Below are 19725 nucleotides of genomic sequence, written 5' to 3'. Positions count from 1 at the left end.
ACGGGGAGACACAGGGACACACAGATCCGTGCTGAAGGGAGGGGGGGGACAGGCAGAGAGATGCCTACATAGGAGAGACATGGAGATGAGGGAGGGAGAGAGAGAGACACAGAGAGAGGGAGACATACACAGAGAGACACACAGAGAGAGGGAGAGAGAGAGAAAGTGCAGAGGCAGACTAAGAAAAAGAGGCAGAAACCCAGAGAAGCAGAGAGCAGAGATGGACAGGTTCAGAGAGAGACTGACATGTACACAGAGACACACAATCAGACAAAAAATTTAGACTTAAGGCAAAAAAACCAAGGGAGACTAAACAGATGGCGACAGAAAATGATAGGGTGCTGGGGAGAAAGACCAAACAAAATAATGAGAAACCGAGAAAAGAGGGAGAAACAGACACGGAGTGACCTAGAGATGGGAACAAGAGGAGGAGGGATGACAGCAGAGATCAGAGGCGGGAATCAGCCCAGAGAGAGGCCCCAAGGCGGCCTGGCCCTCCTGAGCTCCAGGGAAGCAGCCTTGGGACCTGCTCTAAAAGCTGGGCATCCTCCAGCTCCTGGGCACGCGCCCAGGCCCCAGCACCCCAGGCATCTGCGCTTCAGGGGAGGGGCGATGACAGCCAGTGCCCGCCCTTCTTCCTTGTCGGGTCCTGGAGGTCTGGCTGGAGTTCGGCTCCAGGCTGAGTGAAGAGGGCAGCTTGGTCCCTGCGTCCTAGCCAGGCCCCGGGGCCATGTCTTCCAGCCCGACCTCACCAGTAAGCACGGCAATGTGCTGGAAGGGCATGAGAACTTTCCAGGGGTTCAGCCCATTTTCAGAAAAAGAAGTGAGGAAGTCGGTTTCTCAGAGACCATCGAGAAAATGCTGACCCCTCTGCATGCATGTGAAGGGCACCACCGGGGGAGCGAGACCCCAGCCGCCTGGCCCAGCTCCTGGCTGAGACGACAGGGTGGTCCCCGAGCCCCTCAGAGAGTCATCTGTGCAGACGCCCAGCCGTGGACGGAGCCTCACCCACCCCGGAGCTGGGATCCTTTGGCCACTTGGCCTCCCTGTGCCCTGCTGTTGCTCAAGCTGCCAGTGCTGGGGCACCAGGCCCAGGGAGATGACCCCCAGGGGCTGTGCTGGGGTCTGCAGACAGCTTGTTAAGACACGGGAGAGAACGCTGGTTCCTGAGCAGCAGGTGGAGACTGAGCTGGGGCTGTTCTCCCCACATTATCCCCGGGTTCTGGTTGGGGACCACGAGCTTCTGCTACTGGAACAGCTGGCTTGTCTGCCTTTTTCTGGAGAGTTAATTACCGGGGAAGTACTTCAGTGATCTCAATCTTGGTTTCTAAAGCATAATTCCAGTGGTCCCAAAGATGTGTGGCCAGGACTCTCCGTGAGAGCTCTCCCCACACCTCCCAGGAGAGCTGCACCCCCAGAACCCTGCAGCCTCTCCCCGGCTTCTGCCCGTCACCCTGGTGCCGGCCCACCCAGCCGAGGACCACCGGCTTCCAGGGCTAGTTCAATGGCCTCTAGAAACCCGCCACAGAACTTGCGGGGTAGTTCCAGGAGGTCTGCCCTCACCTGGATGTGCTTTATAAAGTGATGAGGCTTTGGTGGCAGGGAGATGGGGCGCACACCTGATGGAGGACCCCCTTCGGGCTGCCTGCTCCCCTCCTCCACCACAGAGCTGCCCTTCTCAGTTTATCCTGTGAGCACCCCTCTCCTGCAGCTTCCCTACCTCTCTGCAACATGCTCGGTACCCCAGCGAACAGGCCCTGGGAAGCTTCCACACTTGCCAGTCTCACCTGTGCTTCCACCCGAGGCCCAGAGGTGCCCATGCTCGTCTCCCCACCCCTCTCCTCTGCACGCGCAGGATGTGAATTCTCAGTAGTCTACCGGGCTCCAGAGGTATAAATAGTTTATGTCATATCCAACTATTAAACACGATTTTAATCCCATTTGTGATGTCAGCTGAATAACTTGCAGGGGGCAGCTTTGATGTAGCTGGTGGAACTGAGATCACGTTGAACAGATGTCACAGCTGAGAGTCTTTTAGTGTTTCCATCAGCAACCTGCCCGTGTGTGTGTGTGTGTGTGTGTGTGTGTGTGTGTGTGTGTGTGTTTTCAGGGGAAGTATTACATCGAGGAGGGGGTGAGAAACTCCGTGATTCAGTGATTGTACAGCACATCCATTTGCAACTTGGCAGCTGTACGCAGAGTCCAGATGTAGCAAGGCTTTGGGGGTGTTAAGCTTTCTCTCCCATTACTCAATCTGGGGGCTTTGTCTTCCGTTGGGTAACATCTAAAGACCAAGGGAAACAAACAACAAATGTGTTTTTGCTGAGTTTCGTTGCTTCTTGGTTGACTGAGAAAATGAGCAGGTTTGGAAAGGCGGCTCTGATCCAGCCCGTGGTGTCCACAGTGAACAGCTGGATGCTTACTGAATGAACAAAGGGATACGCGGGGGCAGGGGGAGAGCAGGAGGGAGGGCGTGGCGAGAGCGTGCTCTCTTGCTCGGCAGGCGCACGCAGACACCTTCAGGAGAGGGGACAAATGGATGCAGACCTCCCCCTGTTGGGGCTGGGGGCATCGGGGAGGGGCAGCTGCACCCCCGTGACTGTGCACGGTAACAGCAGCTGACAGGTGCCGGGTGCTGTGCTAGGGTCACCACCCGAATGGTTTAATGTAATCCTCGCAGCCAGCGGGTGAGCCAAGCGCTGCTACCTCCACGCACAGATGAGGAAACCGAGGCACAAGGAGGTCAAATGACCAGGTCGGCATCACTCAGTAAGCGGCAGGGCCAGAATTCAAACCAGGAAGGATGCTATGGGTTTAACCACGACGCTAGACTGCCTTGGACGGGGCCCACCTAGGAAACCGGGCACCTGGGTTCTCAACCTCAGCCCGACCTCATTCCCGATGCCTCCCCCCTCAGGTGGCTGAGTTGTTCCTGGAAAGAAGGCCAGCAAAGTCCAGAGACCTGGCAAGGCCGGCGACCTCCTCCTGTGCAGACTGTCATCTGTGTGCCCTGGTAAATTGATCGTCTCATTAGAGTGTGTTTAGAGGAATGTGTTTTAGTAGTTGGTGGGCTGTTGTCATGATGATGACTTTCTTGTTGACAGAAGAGGTTCTGCTGTGTGACGGATAGCGGACTGGAGGAAGCAGGAACACCCCTTGCCCTGGGTTTCTCCTGCCAGGGCCCAGGAGCCGCCCAGGTGGTTCTTTTGTGAGGGTTCCGTGGCTGGCATAGGTCTCCTGCCCAGCTGGGGGGGTTGGTGGGCGAAGGAGGGAGGCGCTGCACAGTGGCCACGACTGGCAGCCTGTTACAGGAGGCTTGGATGTCTGTGTCTCCCACCCTCATTCCTCCCAGGTTTGGCTTGTATCTGGGGAGAGCTCTGATTCACGGTCCATCTCAGGGCGAAAAGAGAACTCGGATGTCATTCGATCAGATCAGACAAGGAACGGGCATGTCTGCGGTGAGGTGTCCAGCTTAGGCCCGCATGGCTCGTGGGTGGTGGAGCCTCTCTGGATGCGGACCGCTCCATCCTCCAGCATCTTGCTTCCTTTCCGTAGCTGGGCCTGCTGCTTGATGCCACGCCTGCTGCACGGAGGAAGCAGGCGGCTGTGGACAGCCAAGGCCTGGACTGGGGTTGGGGAGGGAGGCATCCCTCTCAGCGTGACCCTGAACTTACATGACCCTCAGAGCGAGGGCCTCCTTCCCATCGCCCTGGTCCTAGACCTGGCCAGAGTCCTCTGCCTGGTACAGGTGGGGGTGGGGGGTGTTAACAGCTGGTGAAAATGGCAAATACAAAACCTTCTCCAAGGCCTCAGCTGTTGTGTCTAGGTGTCCGGAGCAAGCCCATGTGAGGGTTTCAACGGTTTCTTCTGCCTTCTGGAACCTAAAGGTCACCTGCCAGGATTCCAGACACTGGGAGAAGTCTGCTCTCTGGCTCCCAAGGTGGGCCCTGGAAGCCCTAGGACATGGCCCCTGCAGACCCCAGATCCCTGGAGAGCCACGTGGAGCACAGAATGCAGACACTTAGATGAGCCAGGGCTGTTGGGAGGTGTTTCTAGGTGGATTTGAATTAAAATGAGTAAAATGGCAAGGAAGAAACAAATGCCAACCTACAGCTCTGGCCTTGTCCTTCAGAGACTCCAACCAAAGCCACCAGCTCATGGTGGCCTCATGCTCTGTGGCAGGGAGGGGGGTTTAAGAGAAGAAGAGTCGACTTCCGGGGGCTGACACTTCCAACCTAAGTCAGTCCAGTATGGAGAGCAAAGCTGCTGGGGCCCTGCGTTGAGCTCACCTTTGTTCGCGGAGGCTGACGGGTACCGTAGAGAGATTTTAGACCTTCAGGAGTCTCCTTTAGGGACTTTGGGAATGCAATGCTGGAGGAGATTTAAAGTGTCACTGTTCATGCTCGTCGTAATAACTGACCCTGGCTGAGGGCTCCCGGTGTGGACGTCTACAAGAAGAGTTCCCAGCGTGGGCTCTGGAGAGCTGGATGCCCACCTCAGAAACCCGTGCGGCCTGGGGGCCCTCGGTTTCCCAGATAGGGACCGCAGTCGTACCCTGGTCCGGGAAGATCCCACATGCCGCGGAGCAACTAAGCCCGTGCGCCACAACTACTGAGCCTGTGCTCTAGAGCCCGCGAGCCACAACTACTGAACCCGTGAGCCACAACTACTGAGCCCACGAGCCACAACTACTGAAGCCCGTGTGCGTAGAGCCCGTGCTCCGCAACAAGAGAAGTCACTGCAATGAGAAGCCCGCGCACCACAACGAAGAGTAGCCCCCGCTCGCTGCAACCAGAGAAAGCCGGCGCGCGGCAATGAAGACCCAATGCAGCCAAAAAAAATAAATAAAAAGATTACATGAGATAATACGGGCAAAGTACGAGCTGACCGAGCGATGATTCCTCTTCCTCTTCCTCTTCTCTCCCTGACCGACGCTGCCAGGACAGGGCTTGGTGCCGTGCCTCCACTCTGGAGCCCTGGGTGCCCCTTCTGCTCCCAGCACCTCTGCTCTGGCTTCCTCTCCAAGGGAGGGTGTGAGGCCGCCTGGCTGGGCCGGCACTGCCACGGCTGACCACCCTATTTGTCGGTGTGGAAGTTCTACCTCATACAGGTATGGAAATGGGGCTTCAACTTGTCGCTTGTAAAGGACCCTCATCGGTGATGTTTTCTTTTGTTTGTTTGTTTGTTTTTTGGCCGCGCTGCGTGGCAGGCGGAATCTTAGTTTCCTGACCAGGGATCGATCCCGTGCCCCCTGCAGTGGAAGCGCGGAGTCTTAATCACTGGATCGCCAGCAAAGTCCCCAGTGATGTTTTTAAGAAGATTGTCACCCTCATCTCTGACAGTAAGAAGGACAAGATGGTCCTTTGGGTGCCCCTGGGGTTGACTGACCCAGGTCCTGTCTCCAGCCCTCCTGCAGGGGTATGGCTCTGGCCTGGCTACATCCCCCCACCCGTGCTCCGGGCAGGGGGGGGGGCTGGGTCAGTACTCACGCTGGATGTCGATGGTGACCGAGGTCTCCTTTCCTCCGGGGATGGCTTTGTTGGTGGCTCGGCACACGATGCTCTGCCCGTTCTCCACGTCGCCGGGGGAGATGAAGAGGGTACTCACAATGCTCTCACGCTTGCCGTCGCGAAGCAGGGTCTGCAGGGGGGGGAGAAGGCCCTTGTCACTTGTCACTCAGCTGGGGTGGCCTGGGTGGGTCACGTGCCAGCCTTGGAGAGGAGGAGGGAGCCCTGTGGATGGAGGTGGGTCAGCTCAGCACACCCAGGGGAGCCCGTCTCCATGCAGAGCCAGGGGTTACCGTTGGCTCCCTGGCCCAGACGAGTGCTGGGCTTCGGCTGGAACAAGGAACAGGAAAGTTTTCCAGCATGTGTGAAAATCATCCTGGACTTGCCCACCCTGACACATAAAAGAAACCAGGCTGGGCCTGACGGAAACCAGCTTCTATGTAGAAATGAACTTGTAACTATTCTGCCTCTGGTCTGGGGGTGTCTCTGGGTCTGCAGGAAGCTCTGAGATGGGGGGCTACATGCAGGTGCTGTGGCCCCTGGGGATGACGCAGGCCGTAGAAGGGGGTGCAGATTGGGGGGTGGGGGTAAGGGCGGGGCTGGGAGGGATGTGGGCAGAATCAACGCACACTGACCATTTCATTACTTTACCTGTACAAACCCTTTCAACTTTTCAATCGTTTCACTTCCTGACCTCATTAGAGCTCGGACCAAGCCACAGGCGGGACAGATGCCGTTGTCTTTCATTTGACAGGTGAGAAAACAGGTGTGATCCAGAGAGGCTACGGAGCTTGATCAAACTCACTTCAAGTTGGTGATAATATAAGTAAGAGGATCCTGGAGTGGGTTGAACAGTATCCCCCCAATTCATGTTCACCCAGAACCTCAGACTGTGACCTTATTTGGAAATAGGGCCTTCACAACTTGGTTAAGTAACTAGTAACTAGTTAAGGATCTTGAGACAAGATCAACCTGGATGTAGAATGGGCCCCAAATCGAGTGACTGGTGTCCTTGTAAGAGGAGGAAAAGACACAGGGAGAAACAGGAAGGGGGCCATGGCGAGGAGGAGGCAGAGATTGGAATGATGACGTCACAAGCCAAGGAAAGCCAGGAGCCCCCAGGAGCTGGAAGAGGCAGGAAGCCAGGAGCCCCCAGGAGCTGGAAGAGGCAGGCAGATCCTCCCTCTGGGGCCTTTGGAGGAAGCACAGCCCTGCCCACACCTTGATTTTTCGCCTCTACAAGTGTGAGACAACACATTTTGGTTGTTTGAAGAACCAAGTTGTGGTACTTGGTTACCGTGGCCCTAGAAACTAACGCAAGCCTAAAGGTCTCCTGTCTTCCCCGTGACCACGAGGTCATTCCTCACAGCTGCTGTTTCCCATCATTGCCGCTACCCCCTCCCTCCTCTGAGCCCCCTTCCAGCTACTTCCGCAGCCGTTTACTGCCCCGAACCCTGAGCTCCCTGGTGGCCCACGAAGGTGGGTGCATACTGGGGAGGTGCAGTGTGCAGGAGGGTCACTTCCGGGGACAAGGTGGGGAGACTGGACTTGCTCAGTACACCCCAGGAAGGAACTTGATCCTGCAGCAGGGGGTGCCGGATGCAGTCTTACTTTGCCATGACTGGAGCCAAGGAATAGATGGACAGACTCTACTTCCTCAAAACCTCCCTGAAAATAACCATGACATCCTCTCTAATCCTCACAGGACCCTGGAAGGAAGGGAGCCTTGTCTCCTAAATAACGGAAGAGAAAACTGAGTTCAAAGTGAGTCAGGAACTTGCTGGGCAGGGCTGGGATTTGCACTTGAGAATGGTGAGCCCTGAGCCCATGACCCTCCCACTGCAGCTTCCTGAGGACCTGGAAGCCGGGTGGTGTGATCCCCACTTAAAGGTGGGAACAGTTAGATAATTAAGTAGCTTCCGAGTTTAGCAGTGACATGCAGGCGGCTGGACCCTGCCTCTAGGTCCTCAGTTCAGTACCCTCCAACACTAGGAGAACAGGACAGGAGCTTCGGTCCAGAAAGGCACGTCCTGCTGTAGACAAAGCCAGACTCAGATGCCGGAGAGATCTGCAGAGCAGGGCAGTAGTCCCGGCCTGTTTCTCCTCTGCTGTAGAACGGCCTGGGCGCAGGCCTGTTCCCGTCCATATTCTCTCCTGGGACGTGGGGCGATGGTCTCAGCCCTGGGCAGAGGGATCTTGGAGAGGGGCTGGGGGAGGGTGCTACGGTCAGTCCCAGGAGCCGGTGGGGTAAGGGTCTTGAGCTCAGCCTCAGGGCCAGGGCGCTAACCTGGAGGCCGGCCCCCGGGGGTAGGGCTTGGCGCGCGGGCGGTGGAGCCCCGCCCAGCCGGAGCAGGGAGCTGCGGCCGCACCACCGTAACCTGCTGGCTCCGTCTCTGCTGACCTCCCACGTCTATAAATAACCAAGCGATAATCAACAATTTCCTGGATGAAAAGAAGACCTCGGGGCTGGGGTTGAGGAGGGAGGGAGATCGTATTGTTCTTCCCCCTCTTTTTCTTTACTTTTCCGTGGTGCTAACGAGGGGCATTTACATAAATTTTACTCTGCAGGCACCCCTCAGGTTGATCTACTTGAGGGGTGCAGGGCCGGTGGGAGGGGAGCCGGGGGCCGAGCTCCTAATTAGGCCCCTGACTGCTGCCCGCTCCCTGCACCCAGGGCGCTCCTCGCCCAGAATGATGATTAATGACATATTTACTGTGTCCGGGCGTGTGCTTTTCTGGGAAATAAAAATTCTGGTTCAAGTTGTTTGTTCCGCCTAATTAGAGAAGGGGAGATGTGTTCATTAAACCGGGGGAGAGCTCAGCGCCCGCTCCCCACGCCGCTCAGGGGGGTGTGAAGGCGAGGCCACAGCGCGTTCCTGGGGAGGGAGCCAAGCGCAGGGCGAAGAGGGGGCCTTGGTCTTCTCGCCCTGGTTTTCCTCCTTCCCTTGTTCGTTCCTTCCGCATCTCCTCACCTCTCCTTTCTTTCTCTTTTCTTTTCCATCATTCCTCTCTTATAAACCTCCACTGTTCTCACATGCAAATGAAACCCTGGGACTTTGTGGCCTCCAGGTCCAGGCCAGGTGGACACTCTCTCATTTGCTGATTCTCGTCACTTCCCCGTCCTCCCTGCCCCTTCCCTCCCCTGAACTTGGCTCTGGAGACGCACCTCCAGGCCGCTACCTTCTGCTTGAGAAACCGTTGTAAGCACACACTCAGCTTCAGGAGGGTAAGTGGGTTATTAGTGGTGAATCACTGTTTCTGGGGTCACCACCTCCAAGGCCTGGGGCAACGTTCCCTCCAGCTTGGTGGGCACTAGTGTGACCCTGATGGCCTCTCCTGCGGGTGCCGCCTGTGTGTGCAGATATGGACCAGGAGCGGGGCCTATATACCTCACCTGCACAGGGGTGAACATGCCAGGGCCTGTGAGCCTGTCCACCGGCCTCTGGTCCACTAACTGCTTCCAAAGAGCCTTCCTGACTGTCCCAGTGTCTGTGGGAGGCTTAGAGCTCATCTCTGGACCCTGCCTGTGCTGTGCTGCTTCCTGTCTGTGCATCCAGCCCCCCATCCCACCCCTGAGGGCAGGCACGTGGCGTTCAGTTGGCAGCGGTAGTGGGGGAGCTGGGCTGGCCAGGGGCAGACTGCACCCTGTGTGAGGTTATCCAGTGTGGGCAGCTGCCACCACTCTGCTCTTTCCAAAGCCCCTGGAGCCTCAGCTGGGCAGTGGAGAGCCAGGCTGAGCCCCAAGAGCTGGGAGGCCTCGTGACCACAGTTGAGGGAGGATGGAGGTTTGGAGGGAGTGCATTGGGTGGGTGGCCCAAACCTGGTGCTGAATATAGGATGTTCATTGATATGCAAACAGCCTGGAAAGGGCTTGAACCGGCCTGATTGCCTGGCAACAAGGCCTCCTCTCTTCTCCCTCCTTACTCACCTCGCCCACCTGCCATGTCCCTCAAGTTTTTTTAATCGTCTCTTTGCCTCCCCTTCTTATAGCTGCCTGGGGACTCCATTGGTGCCTGTTATGTGGTTTGAATGAGCGCTGTCAGGGAAGGTGGAGGTTTGCACGATGCCTTTTGCCCCAGACCCTGTGTCTTCAGGGACCAACCCCCAGTTTTGTTCCCTGGGGCCAGGAAGGATGCTCTTCACAAAGAAGGCCAGGATGAGTGGCAGCTGCACACCGAGTAGAGACTCTTGGCCCCTAAGATGGACAGATGAGATGGGGTTACTGGGATGACTGGAGGGGAGAGATTGCAGAGCTGGGCTCCAGTGAGGGCCCAGCGTGGAACCTAATGAGGCTCATTGGTCCTGGGGGTGGGTGGGTGGCCCCTTGGGCAGGCAGCAGTCTGAGGCTGGAGGAAGCAGTGGGGTAGGGCTGGGGGGTAAGGGGCTTCAAGGTAGAGATGTACACGACTGTACATCCTAAGACCAAGCGACCCTCCCCCTGTTGTGCGCATCCGGGTCAAGGCCTCATCCCCCAGTGTGGCAGCTGCTGGGGTAGTAGCAGATGGGGCAGGGATCTAGCTCCCAGGGAAGACTTCTCTCTGGCCTCAGCCCAGACTGTCTCCTCTCCTCTTCCACAACCTGTCCTGCGTCCCCTGGTCTGCCTTCCCGATGAATGCCAGGTGGCCTCCATTCTGGTGCCAGGCCCGGAGAAGACGGCCTGAGGCTGGGTGTCCAGGAAGAGAGGACTTGGAGAGAGGCCCCGCCATCCTCTCTCCTGCTTCTGCAGCCAGACACCTGCTGGGAGCTGCGGGCCCTCACCCAAGCACCCGGGCCGCGAGGGCTCTGGCAGCCGTGGGTCCAGGGAGAGGCTCCACAGCCTGTGCTGCTGTATCCTCTTCCCGAGGATTCTCCCAGGGCGAGGGACTTAGCCATCCTCTGTGATGCCATCCTCAGTCCCACCAGCCCATCCTTCCCCTGCTGGCCGCACGGTGGAGGAGCAAAATGAACACCCCACGAAACCTGGGCTGCTGTGTGACCTCTGCGGAGGGAGAACAGGGTGAGCCACACGGGGCTCTGGGAGGAAGGGCCCAGTAATAACAGCGAACGTTTTACGAAGCCCTGACTCTACGCCAGGCACTTTACCCAGTGCTTTCAACGCATTATTCTCTCTACCTCTCAAAGCAATCCTAACAGGGGTCCGCAGTTATCATCCTCCCGTTTTGCAGATGGGGAAGCTGAGGCGGAGAGCTGAAGTTACCATAATATGTGATGGGGCTCAGGTCTGAACCAAGTTGGTAGGATCGTGGGGCCTGCTCTACTATGACACTGTCACACTCGCCCAGGAAATGTGGATGGCAGGGTGCACCATGGGGACCTTGCGGATCAAGTGAGGGAAGGCAGTGATCCTAACAGCCTTGCTTCCCTCTGCCCGGCACTCTGCTCATTCAAGCCTCGCGACCAGCCTTTGAGGCAGGTGCCGTGGCTCCCATGGTAGAGATGGGGACTCTCAGGCACAGCAAGGTTAGGGAGCTTGCCCGTGGTCACAGAGCTAGAAGGAGGCAGAGCCTGGATTCAGGCTTCCCAGCCCCCTGGGTCCACGGGCTTAACCACCCACCATGTGGTAAATACTGAGGCTTCAGCTATGAGGGCTTTCAGGGCCGCCCTGTGGGATTTTTTTCTGTAGACGGTGGACCCTCCTTGACTTTGTGTACTCGTGTGTCCTCTCAGCCTCTCTCTCTCCCTGTCTCTCTGTCTCTGTCTCTCTCTCAGATGCTCATGTCCCTGCCCCTTCTCTTGCATAGCCTGTCTGGGGCTGCTCTGCCTTTGGGACTTCAGAAGTTCCTAGGTCAATGGCACGTGCAGTCCTGGGGAAAGAGGGGGCAGCAGAGGGCTGGGCTCTGGCAGCCCCCAGAGCAGATGCCACATGAGTATGGCTGGAGGATCCAGCCTTCTCCGTGTGCCCCAAGTCACAGGTTTATAGCTTGTCAGACCTGGCAGGTCCCTGCTATATGTGAATTGTGTCCGCCCCACCCCCGAACTCATATGGTGAAGCTCTGACCGCCAATGGCACATATTTGGACATAGGGCCTTTAAAGAGGTAGTTAAGGTTAAATGAGGTCATAAGGGTGGGGCCCTAATCCAATAGGACTGGAGTCCTTATGAGAAGAGGTAGAGACACCAGAGATCTCTCTCTCTCTCTCTCTCTCTCTGTCTCTGAACACGCAGAGGAAAGGCCATGTGAGGACACAGTGAGAAGACCGCTGTCTATAGGAAGCCAGGAAGAGAGGTCTCACCAGAAAGCAACCTCACTGGCACCTTGATCTTGGACTTCCAGCCTCCAGAACCGTGAGAAATGCATGTCTGTTGTTTAAGCCACTGGTCTGTAGTATTTTATCATGGCAGCCCAGACAGACTGATACAGAGTGTCTGATCCGGCCCCTTTGCTTCACACACAGGAGCCTGAGGCTCAGGGAGTGACTTTCCTGAAGTTACACAGTAGGGATGGATCCCAGGGCCCTGGCTGGTGGTGCTATAGTTCCTGTCGTGGGCCGTGGGCCGGCGGGAGGGTGACAGGGTCGGGTGGGACAGAGGGTGGAGCGTGGCCTCCCTGCTCTGGTCTGCAGGGGCACGGGGCTGGGCTCTCGGAGGGGCCTTCCCCTCATGGACGAGGCCAACGTGCTGGGGGCAAGGTCCAGCAGGGTGACCCGGACCTTTCTCTTCCCCAGATGGGGGCATGTCCTCTGAGGGCAGAAATCTTGGCAGGGGCCAGGCTGGTCCAGCTTCAGGGAGGGACTGGACAGATGCCCAGACTGAAGGAGCAGCCCTTTCCTTCTTCACCCTCATCTGGGTGATCCATCCCTGTGTCGTATTTTTGTATTTCCTAACACAGCAGGGTGGCTCCCGCTCCGGATGTGGGTGCGAGATTTCTCTCACAGTAAAGCAGCTTCCCCCGGATGGACTCGTGCCCGAGGGAAGGCATTTGTCCTGGGTCTGGCACCAGCTCTGGGTGGGGGGCAGGGGCCCAGGCCTCGATCTGCAGGTTTGGAGCTGATTCCTTGGCTGGGTTTTCGGCTTTGGACAGGAAGGACACTCCCTCAGAGGAGGGACGGTCCTATCTCGTATCCGCCGTGGATGGTGGAGGCCGTGCTCATCTTTCCGGGGCCCAGGAAGTTGGTGCACTGGGAGTGGGCAGCAGGCCGTGCCCCTCCTGCTCTCTGAGGCCAAGGAGGGCCAAGGGGAAAGGAGAGCCACGGTTCTGGAGGCCTGGGCCTCCCGCCTCAGAGCCTGATCCAGTCTCTGAGCAGCTGCGCATGTGTCTGAGGCTGCCCGGAGAGGAGTAGTAGGCCCGCCGTTGGGAGGACCGTCATCAGGTGAGAAGGGCCGTCACTTCCCTCGTCTGTAGATCAGGGAGTCGGACCAGCCCTCCCCAAGGTCCCGTTCACCTTTAACGGCTCCGGGGTATGTCAATGCCGCCTGGAACTCTACTCAGAGCATCCCGGAGTGGAGTTTGGTGGGAGCTGTTTTAAAACGTGCCGAGGATTTTGTTTTTATCCAGGGTTGGTGAGGCTGACAGATCAGGAGAAGGTGGCCATTGAAAAGGTAGTTTGGGGAATTCCCTGGCGGTCCAGTGGTTAGGACTCCGGGCTTCACTGCCGAGGTTGTGGGTTCAGTCCCTGGTTGGGGAACTGAGATCTCACAAGCCATACGGCACGGCCAAAAAAGGAAAAAAGAAAAGGTAGTTTGTTCCTCAGCTCCCTAGAGGAGGGGGCACACGACTCCATGTAGAGCACTGGCCCTGCCAGGAGGCACCTGGTCAGTCAGGAGGCAGAGGGAGCGAGGGGAAAGCACGGGTGCAAGCCTTTACTGTGGTTTCTGTGGGAAAGAATGGACGAGGCAGGGTAAGCAGCTGAACAGGTCTAGGGTTGGAGGGTTAGAATAATTTCCGCGGGCTCTAGGCTATAGGGGTGGTCTCTGGTTACCTGGTATCCAGCTCTGCAGTGACTTAGCGTAGGGGGAGAGAGCCTGGGACCGCAAGAGCCTGATAGAGGAGGGGGCGAGGCTGTGGACCCAGGGTGCTTTGGTTTGCATAGTAGAGGCCTGTTCCCAGGTGTTTGCTCTCTAGGGATTAGCGAGCCCTAGGAGGGACCGTCCCTCCTCAACTACAAGATGTCAAAGCATCATGAAATATAGAAAATAAAAACATGACAAATACAGGGGCCAGTTCAGGGCCCTTCCAGCTCCTGGCACCTTGTGTAAATTAGAGAAAAGCACCTCAGCCGGTAGGTACAGCAGATGCAGGGCTTGGTAAGGGATTATGGGCTGGATTCAGCACCCCTCCCCCACCCCAAGCCAGGCACCTGGGACAGGAAGGAACCTAAAGTGCCTCACCTTGCAGCTCTGGGAGGGTGGGCAGATCGACTAATAGAAATACAGACATCAGTTAAATTTGAATCTCAGATAAACAATGCATAATCTTTAGTATAAATATGGCCCATAGTGTGGCCCATGTAATATTTGGGACATACCTACACTGAAAAGTTATTTATTGTTTACCTGAGATTCACGTTTAACTGGACATCCTGTATTTTATCTGGCAACCCTCAGCCCTGGCCACCTGTGTCCCTGAGTCCTCTCCTCTGACCATACTCTATTCTTAGGGTGACCAAGCTCAGCGATTACCCCAGGAAAGAGAGAAAGTGGAGGAGAGACAGAAAAGGTCAGATAAATAGAGGCAGAGCACGAGAGAGAAAAAGAGAGAGAAAGTGACAGTGCGCGCACGAGAGGAAAGACAGAGAGAGACACCGAGCCAGGAACAAAAGGTGACAGAAAATCATACAGGCAGAGCAAGAGCTGCAGGGAGATGGGGAGAGCCGGCCCCTCCTGCAGCCCCTCCCCTCCTTCCACCCCGCCTCACCTTGGAGTAGGTGGCTCCATTGATCACCTCTCCCTTCCTCAGCCAGATGATGGAGGCTGCAGGCTTGGCGTTGTCTGCATGGCAGGTGAGGTTGAGGGGGTCCCCGGCCCGCAGGCTGATGACAGGCCCCCCCAGGATGACGGGGTCGTCAGGTGGCACTGCGGGGAGAGGAGGGGAGAGGTCAGGCTGAGGGCGCCCCTCCCCTCGGGCAGGGCTGGGTGGACTTTATGGAGCCGATGACCAACAGTAATTATCATTCTTTAATAAAATGTATAATCCCCTTGTAGGATAACAATAACAGCAACAACAGCAGTAATCCTGACACAGGCATCGCGTGTTTATTTGCAGAGGACTCTCATGTCATCATTTCATCCCGCGTGCGGCAGCCCGTGAGGGGACAGGGCAGGCGTCATTAGCTGTGATTTGCAGATCGGGAAGCACGGCACGGCTGCCTGGATTGCTTTTTTTTTTTTTTTGCGGTACGCGGGCCTCTCACTGCTGTGGCCTCTCCCATTGCGGAGCACAGGCTCCGGATGCTCAGGCTCAGCGGTCATGGCTCATGGGCCCAGCCGCTCGGCGGCATGTGGGATCTTCCCGGACCGGGGCACGAACCCGTGTCCCCTGCATCGGCAGGCGGACTCTCAACCACTGCGTCACCAGGGAAGCCCAGATCATTCTTTTTAACTTCTCTCTCCCTCTTTTAAAACAAAGCAGTGTCACATCTGTCGTCTGATTTAATCCTCACAACCATCTTGCGAGGTAAACATTATTATCCCAATCACACAGATCTGGAAACCGAGGCTCAGCAAGACCAAGTGACTTGCTCAAGGTCACACAGTGCATGAGTGGCAGAGCCAGGGCTGGAAGCAGGTCCCCTGACACTTGGAGCACCAGGCTGGTTGCTTCCCCTGCAGGGGACAGGTGACAGGCGACCTTTCAAGGCTGAGACAGTGTTTCAGAGGGCTGGGCATCTCCTTAGCACTTTACTCTCCCTCATCCCAGAGTCAGAATGAATCTCTCTTGCCTGGTCCTTCCACCCCATTTCATAGCAGCGCGGTCCCCGCCACGAGACGGGGACTGCCAGGGGGAGAGTGACGCCTCCCGTAGCGCCCGGCACAGGGCCTGGTGCCTGGCGGAAGCGCCATACACGTTTGCTAACTCCAGTACAGTCACGCCTTTGATCCCCATGACGACCATGGGAGGCGGGATGGGCAGTTATGATGATGGATGACCATTGTTGGGAGAAGAGGCCCAGAGAAGTTAAGTGACTGGCCTAAGGTCACAGAGCCTCTTCTGAGGTTTGTGCTTGTGGACGCACGAGGGTCTCAGGCCTCTGCTTTCCCTGCCTCTCCTCCCTGGACAAACCAGAAGGGGCAGGGCTCCTTGGAGACCACCTGAGGAATCCCTGGCCTTCTTCCCCAAGGCGGGGCTGGTCAGGAGGGCTGAGCTGCGTGTTTGCTCAGTGAATGAGTCATTAGGTGAGAGTTGGGGTCCTCACGCAAAGGGCCTTCTTTGCCCAGTACCCAGAGAAAGTCCATCCTTCCAGCCAGGCTCTGTGCGACCTTCTGGGCCCGTGGGCAGGAAGGCAGCCTGTCCAGGCAGTGGAGGCACGTCCAGACCCAGCAGCTCTGCCTTCCAGCCCCTCCCCACCCAGCGCACCCCCAGCAACCTGCTGGCTTCCCTCCACTCCCCAGGGCCCATCCCTGCCCTGGCACCTGCCAGGCTCCTCAGGAAACTCCAGGAGACCCTGGGGCCAGGTGAGTACTTGAAGCAGCACGCCTCCAGCTAGTGGCTCTGCCCCCTCCCTTTCCGGCCTCCAGGACGCCTGGTTCAGAACTACAGCCCTGGCGAGTGCCATCCCCCAAGTTTCTATTTCCTAAGGGAAAAAACCCTCCCGGCTTCCAAGTTGCTCTGTCAGCCCCAGGACTCCACTGCGATCCTGGCCCAGGGAGAAAGTCGGCCTCATTCAGCCCTGCCCAGCCTCCTAGGGGGACCTGGCTGCAGGCAGACGGTGGGTGTGGGCCGGACAGCAAAGACAGCCTCCTACCCCGCCCACCCTTCACCCCCTCATTAGTGCCAGAGACCTCCTTGGTGCTGTGGGCCAGAGAGCCACAGGGAGGCTAAGGAGGGCCTTATAGTGCTGGGGAGGGGATTTTATCTCCCTGCTTTGGGCGGGCCCTTCCAGCAGGGAGGGCTGCGCTGGGCTCCGGGCCCCTCTCTCCGGGTGGCGGCTTTCGAGCTGTTCCATGGATGTGCTCAGGCAGAGCTTGCTGAAGGCCAGGGAGACTGGTAAGAAGCTTCCAGAACAGAACCAACACCTGACCATCCTGTGTCCGCAGCCTCCCCAGTGCTGAGCCAAGGGGGCGAGATCGTGGAAGTGCCCTAAATCAGAGGCCGAAGCGGGAAGGCAGTCCCTTGCCCGGTTTTATTTCCTCAGATATAAAGTGTGAAAGTACAACAGGGGATCTGGAACGTTCCTCCAGCACTGACATTTGTTGGGCCCGAGACAGTGGTTCTTGCTGCAGTTTACAATATTCCGGGGGAGGTTTTAAACGTCCCATCGCCAGGCCACACCCTGACGAGCTGAATCCCCATTTCAGGGGGTAGACCAGAGCATCAGGGCATTTTAAAGCTCGCAGAGGATTCTGCTGTGTGACCGGGTTTGAGAACATAGTGTCTCTGGGCCTTTGCTCCGTGTAGCCACCTGTGATCACGGCTAGTGCTGCGTTTGGAATGTCGGGTTAGAGGAGGGGAGAGGGGAGTGGGACTGTGCCGTGCGATGCTTAGGCGCACGTGCGCGCGTGCACATCTTCCCAAATAAGTGGTTATCACGCCGGTTGTTCACGTAACCATGCATTAGGGATCGGCCCTCGCCTCGGTGCACACCAGATGGGGTAGGAGGGGGTATGGATGGGGGCTGGGGCGGGTGAGGGGGGGAGGGGGAGGAGGGGGGAGGTTTGGGGCCCGCAGGCTGAATAGAAATCAACAGTCGCTCCCTCCTGGCAGCTGTGGTCCTGACAGGAGGGGGGTGACTCATTACCTCTCCATTCAGACCTGGGCCTGGACCTGGGGGGCCAGGAGGGGAGAAAGTCTCGAGCAGCCCGAGCCTGGAGATGCATTATTCACCCATCCCCCTCCCAGGATTCGTTATTATCCTGAACCACTATAGAGCTTGGGCTCCTAATTTTTTAATCATGGGGAAAATGGAAGCGTTAACCTTTTGTGATTAATCCGGAGATAAAAATAGTTGACGGTTTTGGTGTTGAGCTTGTTGTCGGTCAGGAAAAGTGCATTAGCTGTTGGGTGACTGAGACCTGGGAGGACTTGAGCCCGGGCAGAGCGGGTGCCGGGAGCTGGAAGGCAGCCCGGGGGTCACACCCTCCCTGGGACAGGGGCTGGCTCTGGGGCGCTGCATTTGAAAGGGGCACATCATGCGAATTAGGGTTCTACAGTCGCGGGGGGCGCCTGGCTCTTTGCCATTTACCCTCCTGTCATCCGGGCTTTGGGCAGGTGGCTGGGGGCCTTCCTCCTTGCTCTGCCCATCTCTGGCCAACAGCCGTGTAGACAGTGCCACGTGTGTGGGTGTACAGTGTGGAGGACCCGCGTTCCCTGTGTGGGAGGGAGCCCTTGAGGAATTTCTCTCAACTCTGCTGCCCAGAGCAAGCGGGCTTCAGTGGAGCGGCGGGCAGGGAGGCACAGGGGAGGTGTATGAGGCCAGAGAGCATGGTGGCTGCCCAGAGTCACAGGGAGCGAGGGTAAGAGGGGATGGGGAAGTGCAGCCTGGCTCCACCTGGGCGGTAAAGCTTTCACCTGTTTTATGTACTAGGGTTCTTTATACCATTTTACAGCAACAAGAGATTCTGTGGCTAAAAGTTGTATGGGACCGATCCCCAGCCCCACAGCTGTCTCTAAGACGTGCTCCTATGATCAGAAGGCCTCCTGCACTAGAGCATGTGCTAGGGGTGACCATCTGACTCTCCTTCCTGCAGGACATCGGCTGGACAGAGAGTAGAGTGGAGCTGGTTCAGAGGGCTTCCGCCTCATTCTGGAACTGCTCACCGACTCTGTGCCCAGCTCATCTGACTCCTTGGTCTTGGTCGCCCGGTTGGTCAACTTTGCCTGAACAGGCTGGGAAAATTCTCTTGGTGTCAGGCCATGGGCAGCGCTCTGGGGTCTCCTCCAAAGTGCAGTTGGTCACCTAGGTGGCCCCCTCCAGCCCGCTGGGCTTCCAGGGTTCCCCAGATGCTCTGTCAGCCCAGATGGTTGGTCCCCAGAGATGGGGGATGGGACACATCTGCCAGCAGAGGCCAGCAGCCCGGACACGGAGCTTATGTTGCTAGGGGCAGAGGTGGGGCGGTCAGCGGGCCATCCCCCCACCCCCATCAGTACCGGGAGCACCTCGTAGACGCTAAGCTCTCTGGAGGACAGACCTGGGTCCTGTTCAACTCATGTGCAGTGCCTTCTCCACAAGTGGGCTGTTGAAACACAGTCTGGTTGGATCACTGCTCTGCTCCAAGCTCTCTGGGGCCTCTGCACTGTCCCTGGAATGTAATTTGAAATCCTCTCTGTTGTCTATAAGCACCTGCACCCCTGGTCCTGGCCTGCCTCTGGGACCCAGCTTCCTTCCACTCAGCCACTCAGCCCTCACCACGCCCCGCCCCAGGGCCTTTCCGTCTGGAATGTTCTTTTCTGTGTCTTTGTCGTGCTGGCTTCTCCTCGTCAGTGATGGTGCAGCTTAAACGCCACGTCCTCTTCGAGGCCTGGCCACCCTGTGTAACAGCCCCTCCCGACTCTCTGTCACACCAGCCCCCTTGCTTCTTTATCACTGGGTTCCTTTGTATCTCCCCTTATGGAAAGGAGGCTGTCTGACAGCAAAGAAAGACCTTGTCTCTCTTGGTCACTAGATCAGTGCCTGGCACACAGTAGGTGCTCAGTAAATGTTTGTTGAATGAATAAATGAAAAATCCCTGGGTGAGGGGTCTGGCATGGGCGTTTGCTTCCGAGGCCAGCAGTTTCTATGCCGTGTGTGTACGGCGGTGGGTAGAGTTGGGGTGGCAGGCAAAGAGGAGGTGCCTCCCACCCCTCGCGCGGACAGGAGCTCCCTATGGTGGGACCTTGGGGAGTGGTTGCTTCCTGCCGTTTCTGGAAAGGAGGAGCCCAGGCGGGAGGGCTTGGGGTGGTGGGGTTCTCGGCTTGTTTTCTCAGTAGCACCAGACCCCTTGGTCGAGGAGGGACCCCTGTCTGATTTCTCTGGATCATAGGCTAGGGAGAGGTCTGCTGCAAGCAGGGTGGCACCTCGGAGGGCTTCTGGCTTGGAAGGAAGACGAGGTGTGCCTTCCATGGTGCTTTTCTCTGCTTTTAGGG

The 19725-nt window shown here is 57.4% G+C and overlaps 1 protein-coding gene across 2 annotated transcripts in view; it reads right to left on the bottom strand.

Moving 5' to 3' along the window:
• KIRREL3 (kirre like nephrin family adhesion molecule 3) overlaps positions 1 to 19725 on the bottom strand; it is a 545001-nt gene that overhangs the window by 26781 nt on the left and 498495 nt on the right. For both annotated transcript variants that reach the window (XM_027092960.1, XM_027092962.1), the window contains 2 exons: positions 14362 to 14519; positions 5490 to 5640 (listed from right to left, as the gene is read on the bottom strand). In XM_027092960.1, coding sequence (XP_026948761.1) covers positions 5490 to 5640; positions 14362 to 14519 — 309 coding nt within the window. The remainder of the gene's footprint in view (positions 1 to 5489; positions 5641 to 14361; positions 14520 to 19725) is intronic.

Source organism: Aethalodelphis obliquidens, unplaced genomic scaffold (genome assembly GCF_003676395.1).
Source record: "Aethalodelphis obliquidens isolate GAN/ISIS:26980383/991018 unplaced genomic scaffold, ASM367639v1 scaffold82, whole genome shotgun sequence".
NCBI lineage: Eukaryota > Metazoa > Chordata > Mammalia > Artiodactyla > Delphinidae > Aethalodelphis > Aethalodelphis obliquidens.
This window is presented reverse-complemented; position numbering and strand designations above follow the sequence as displayed.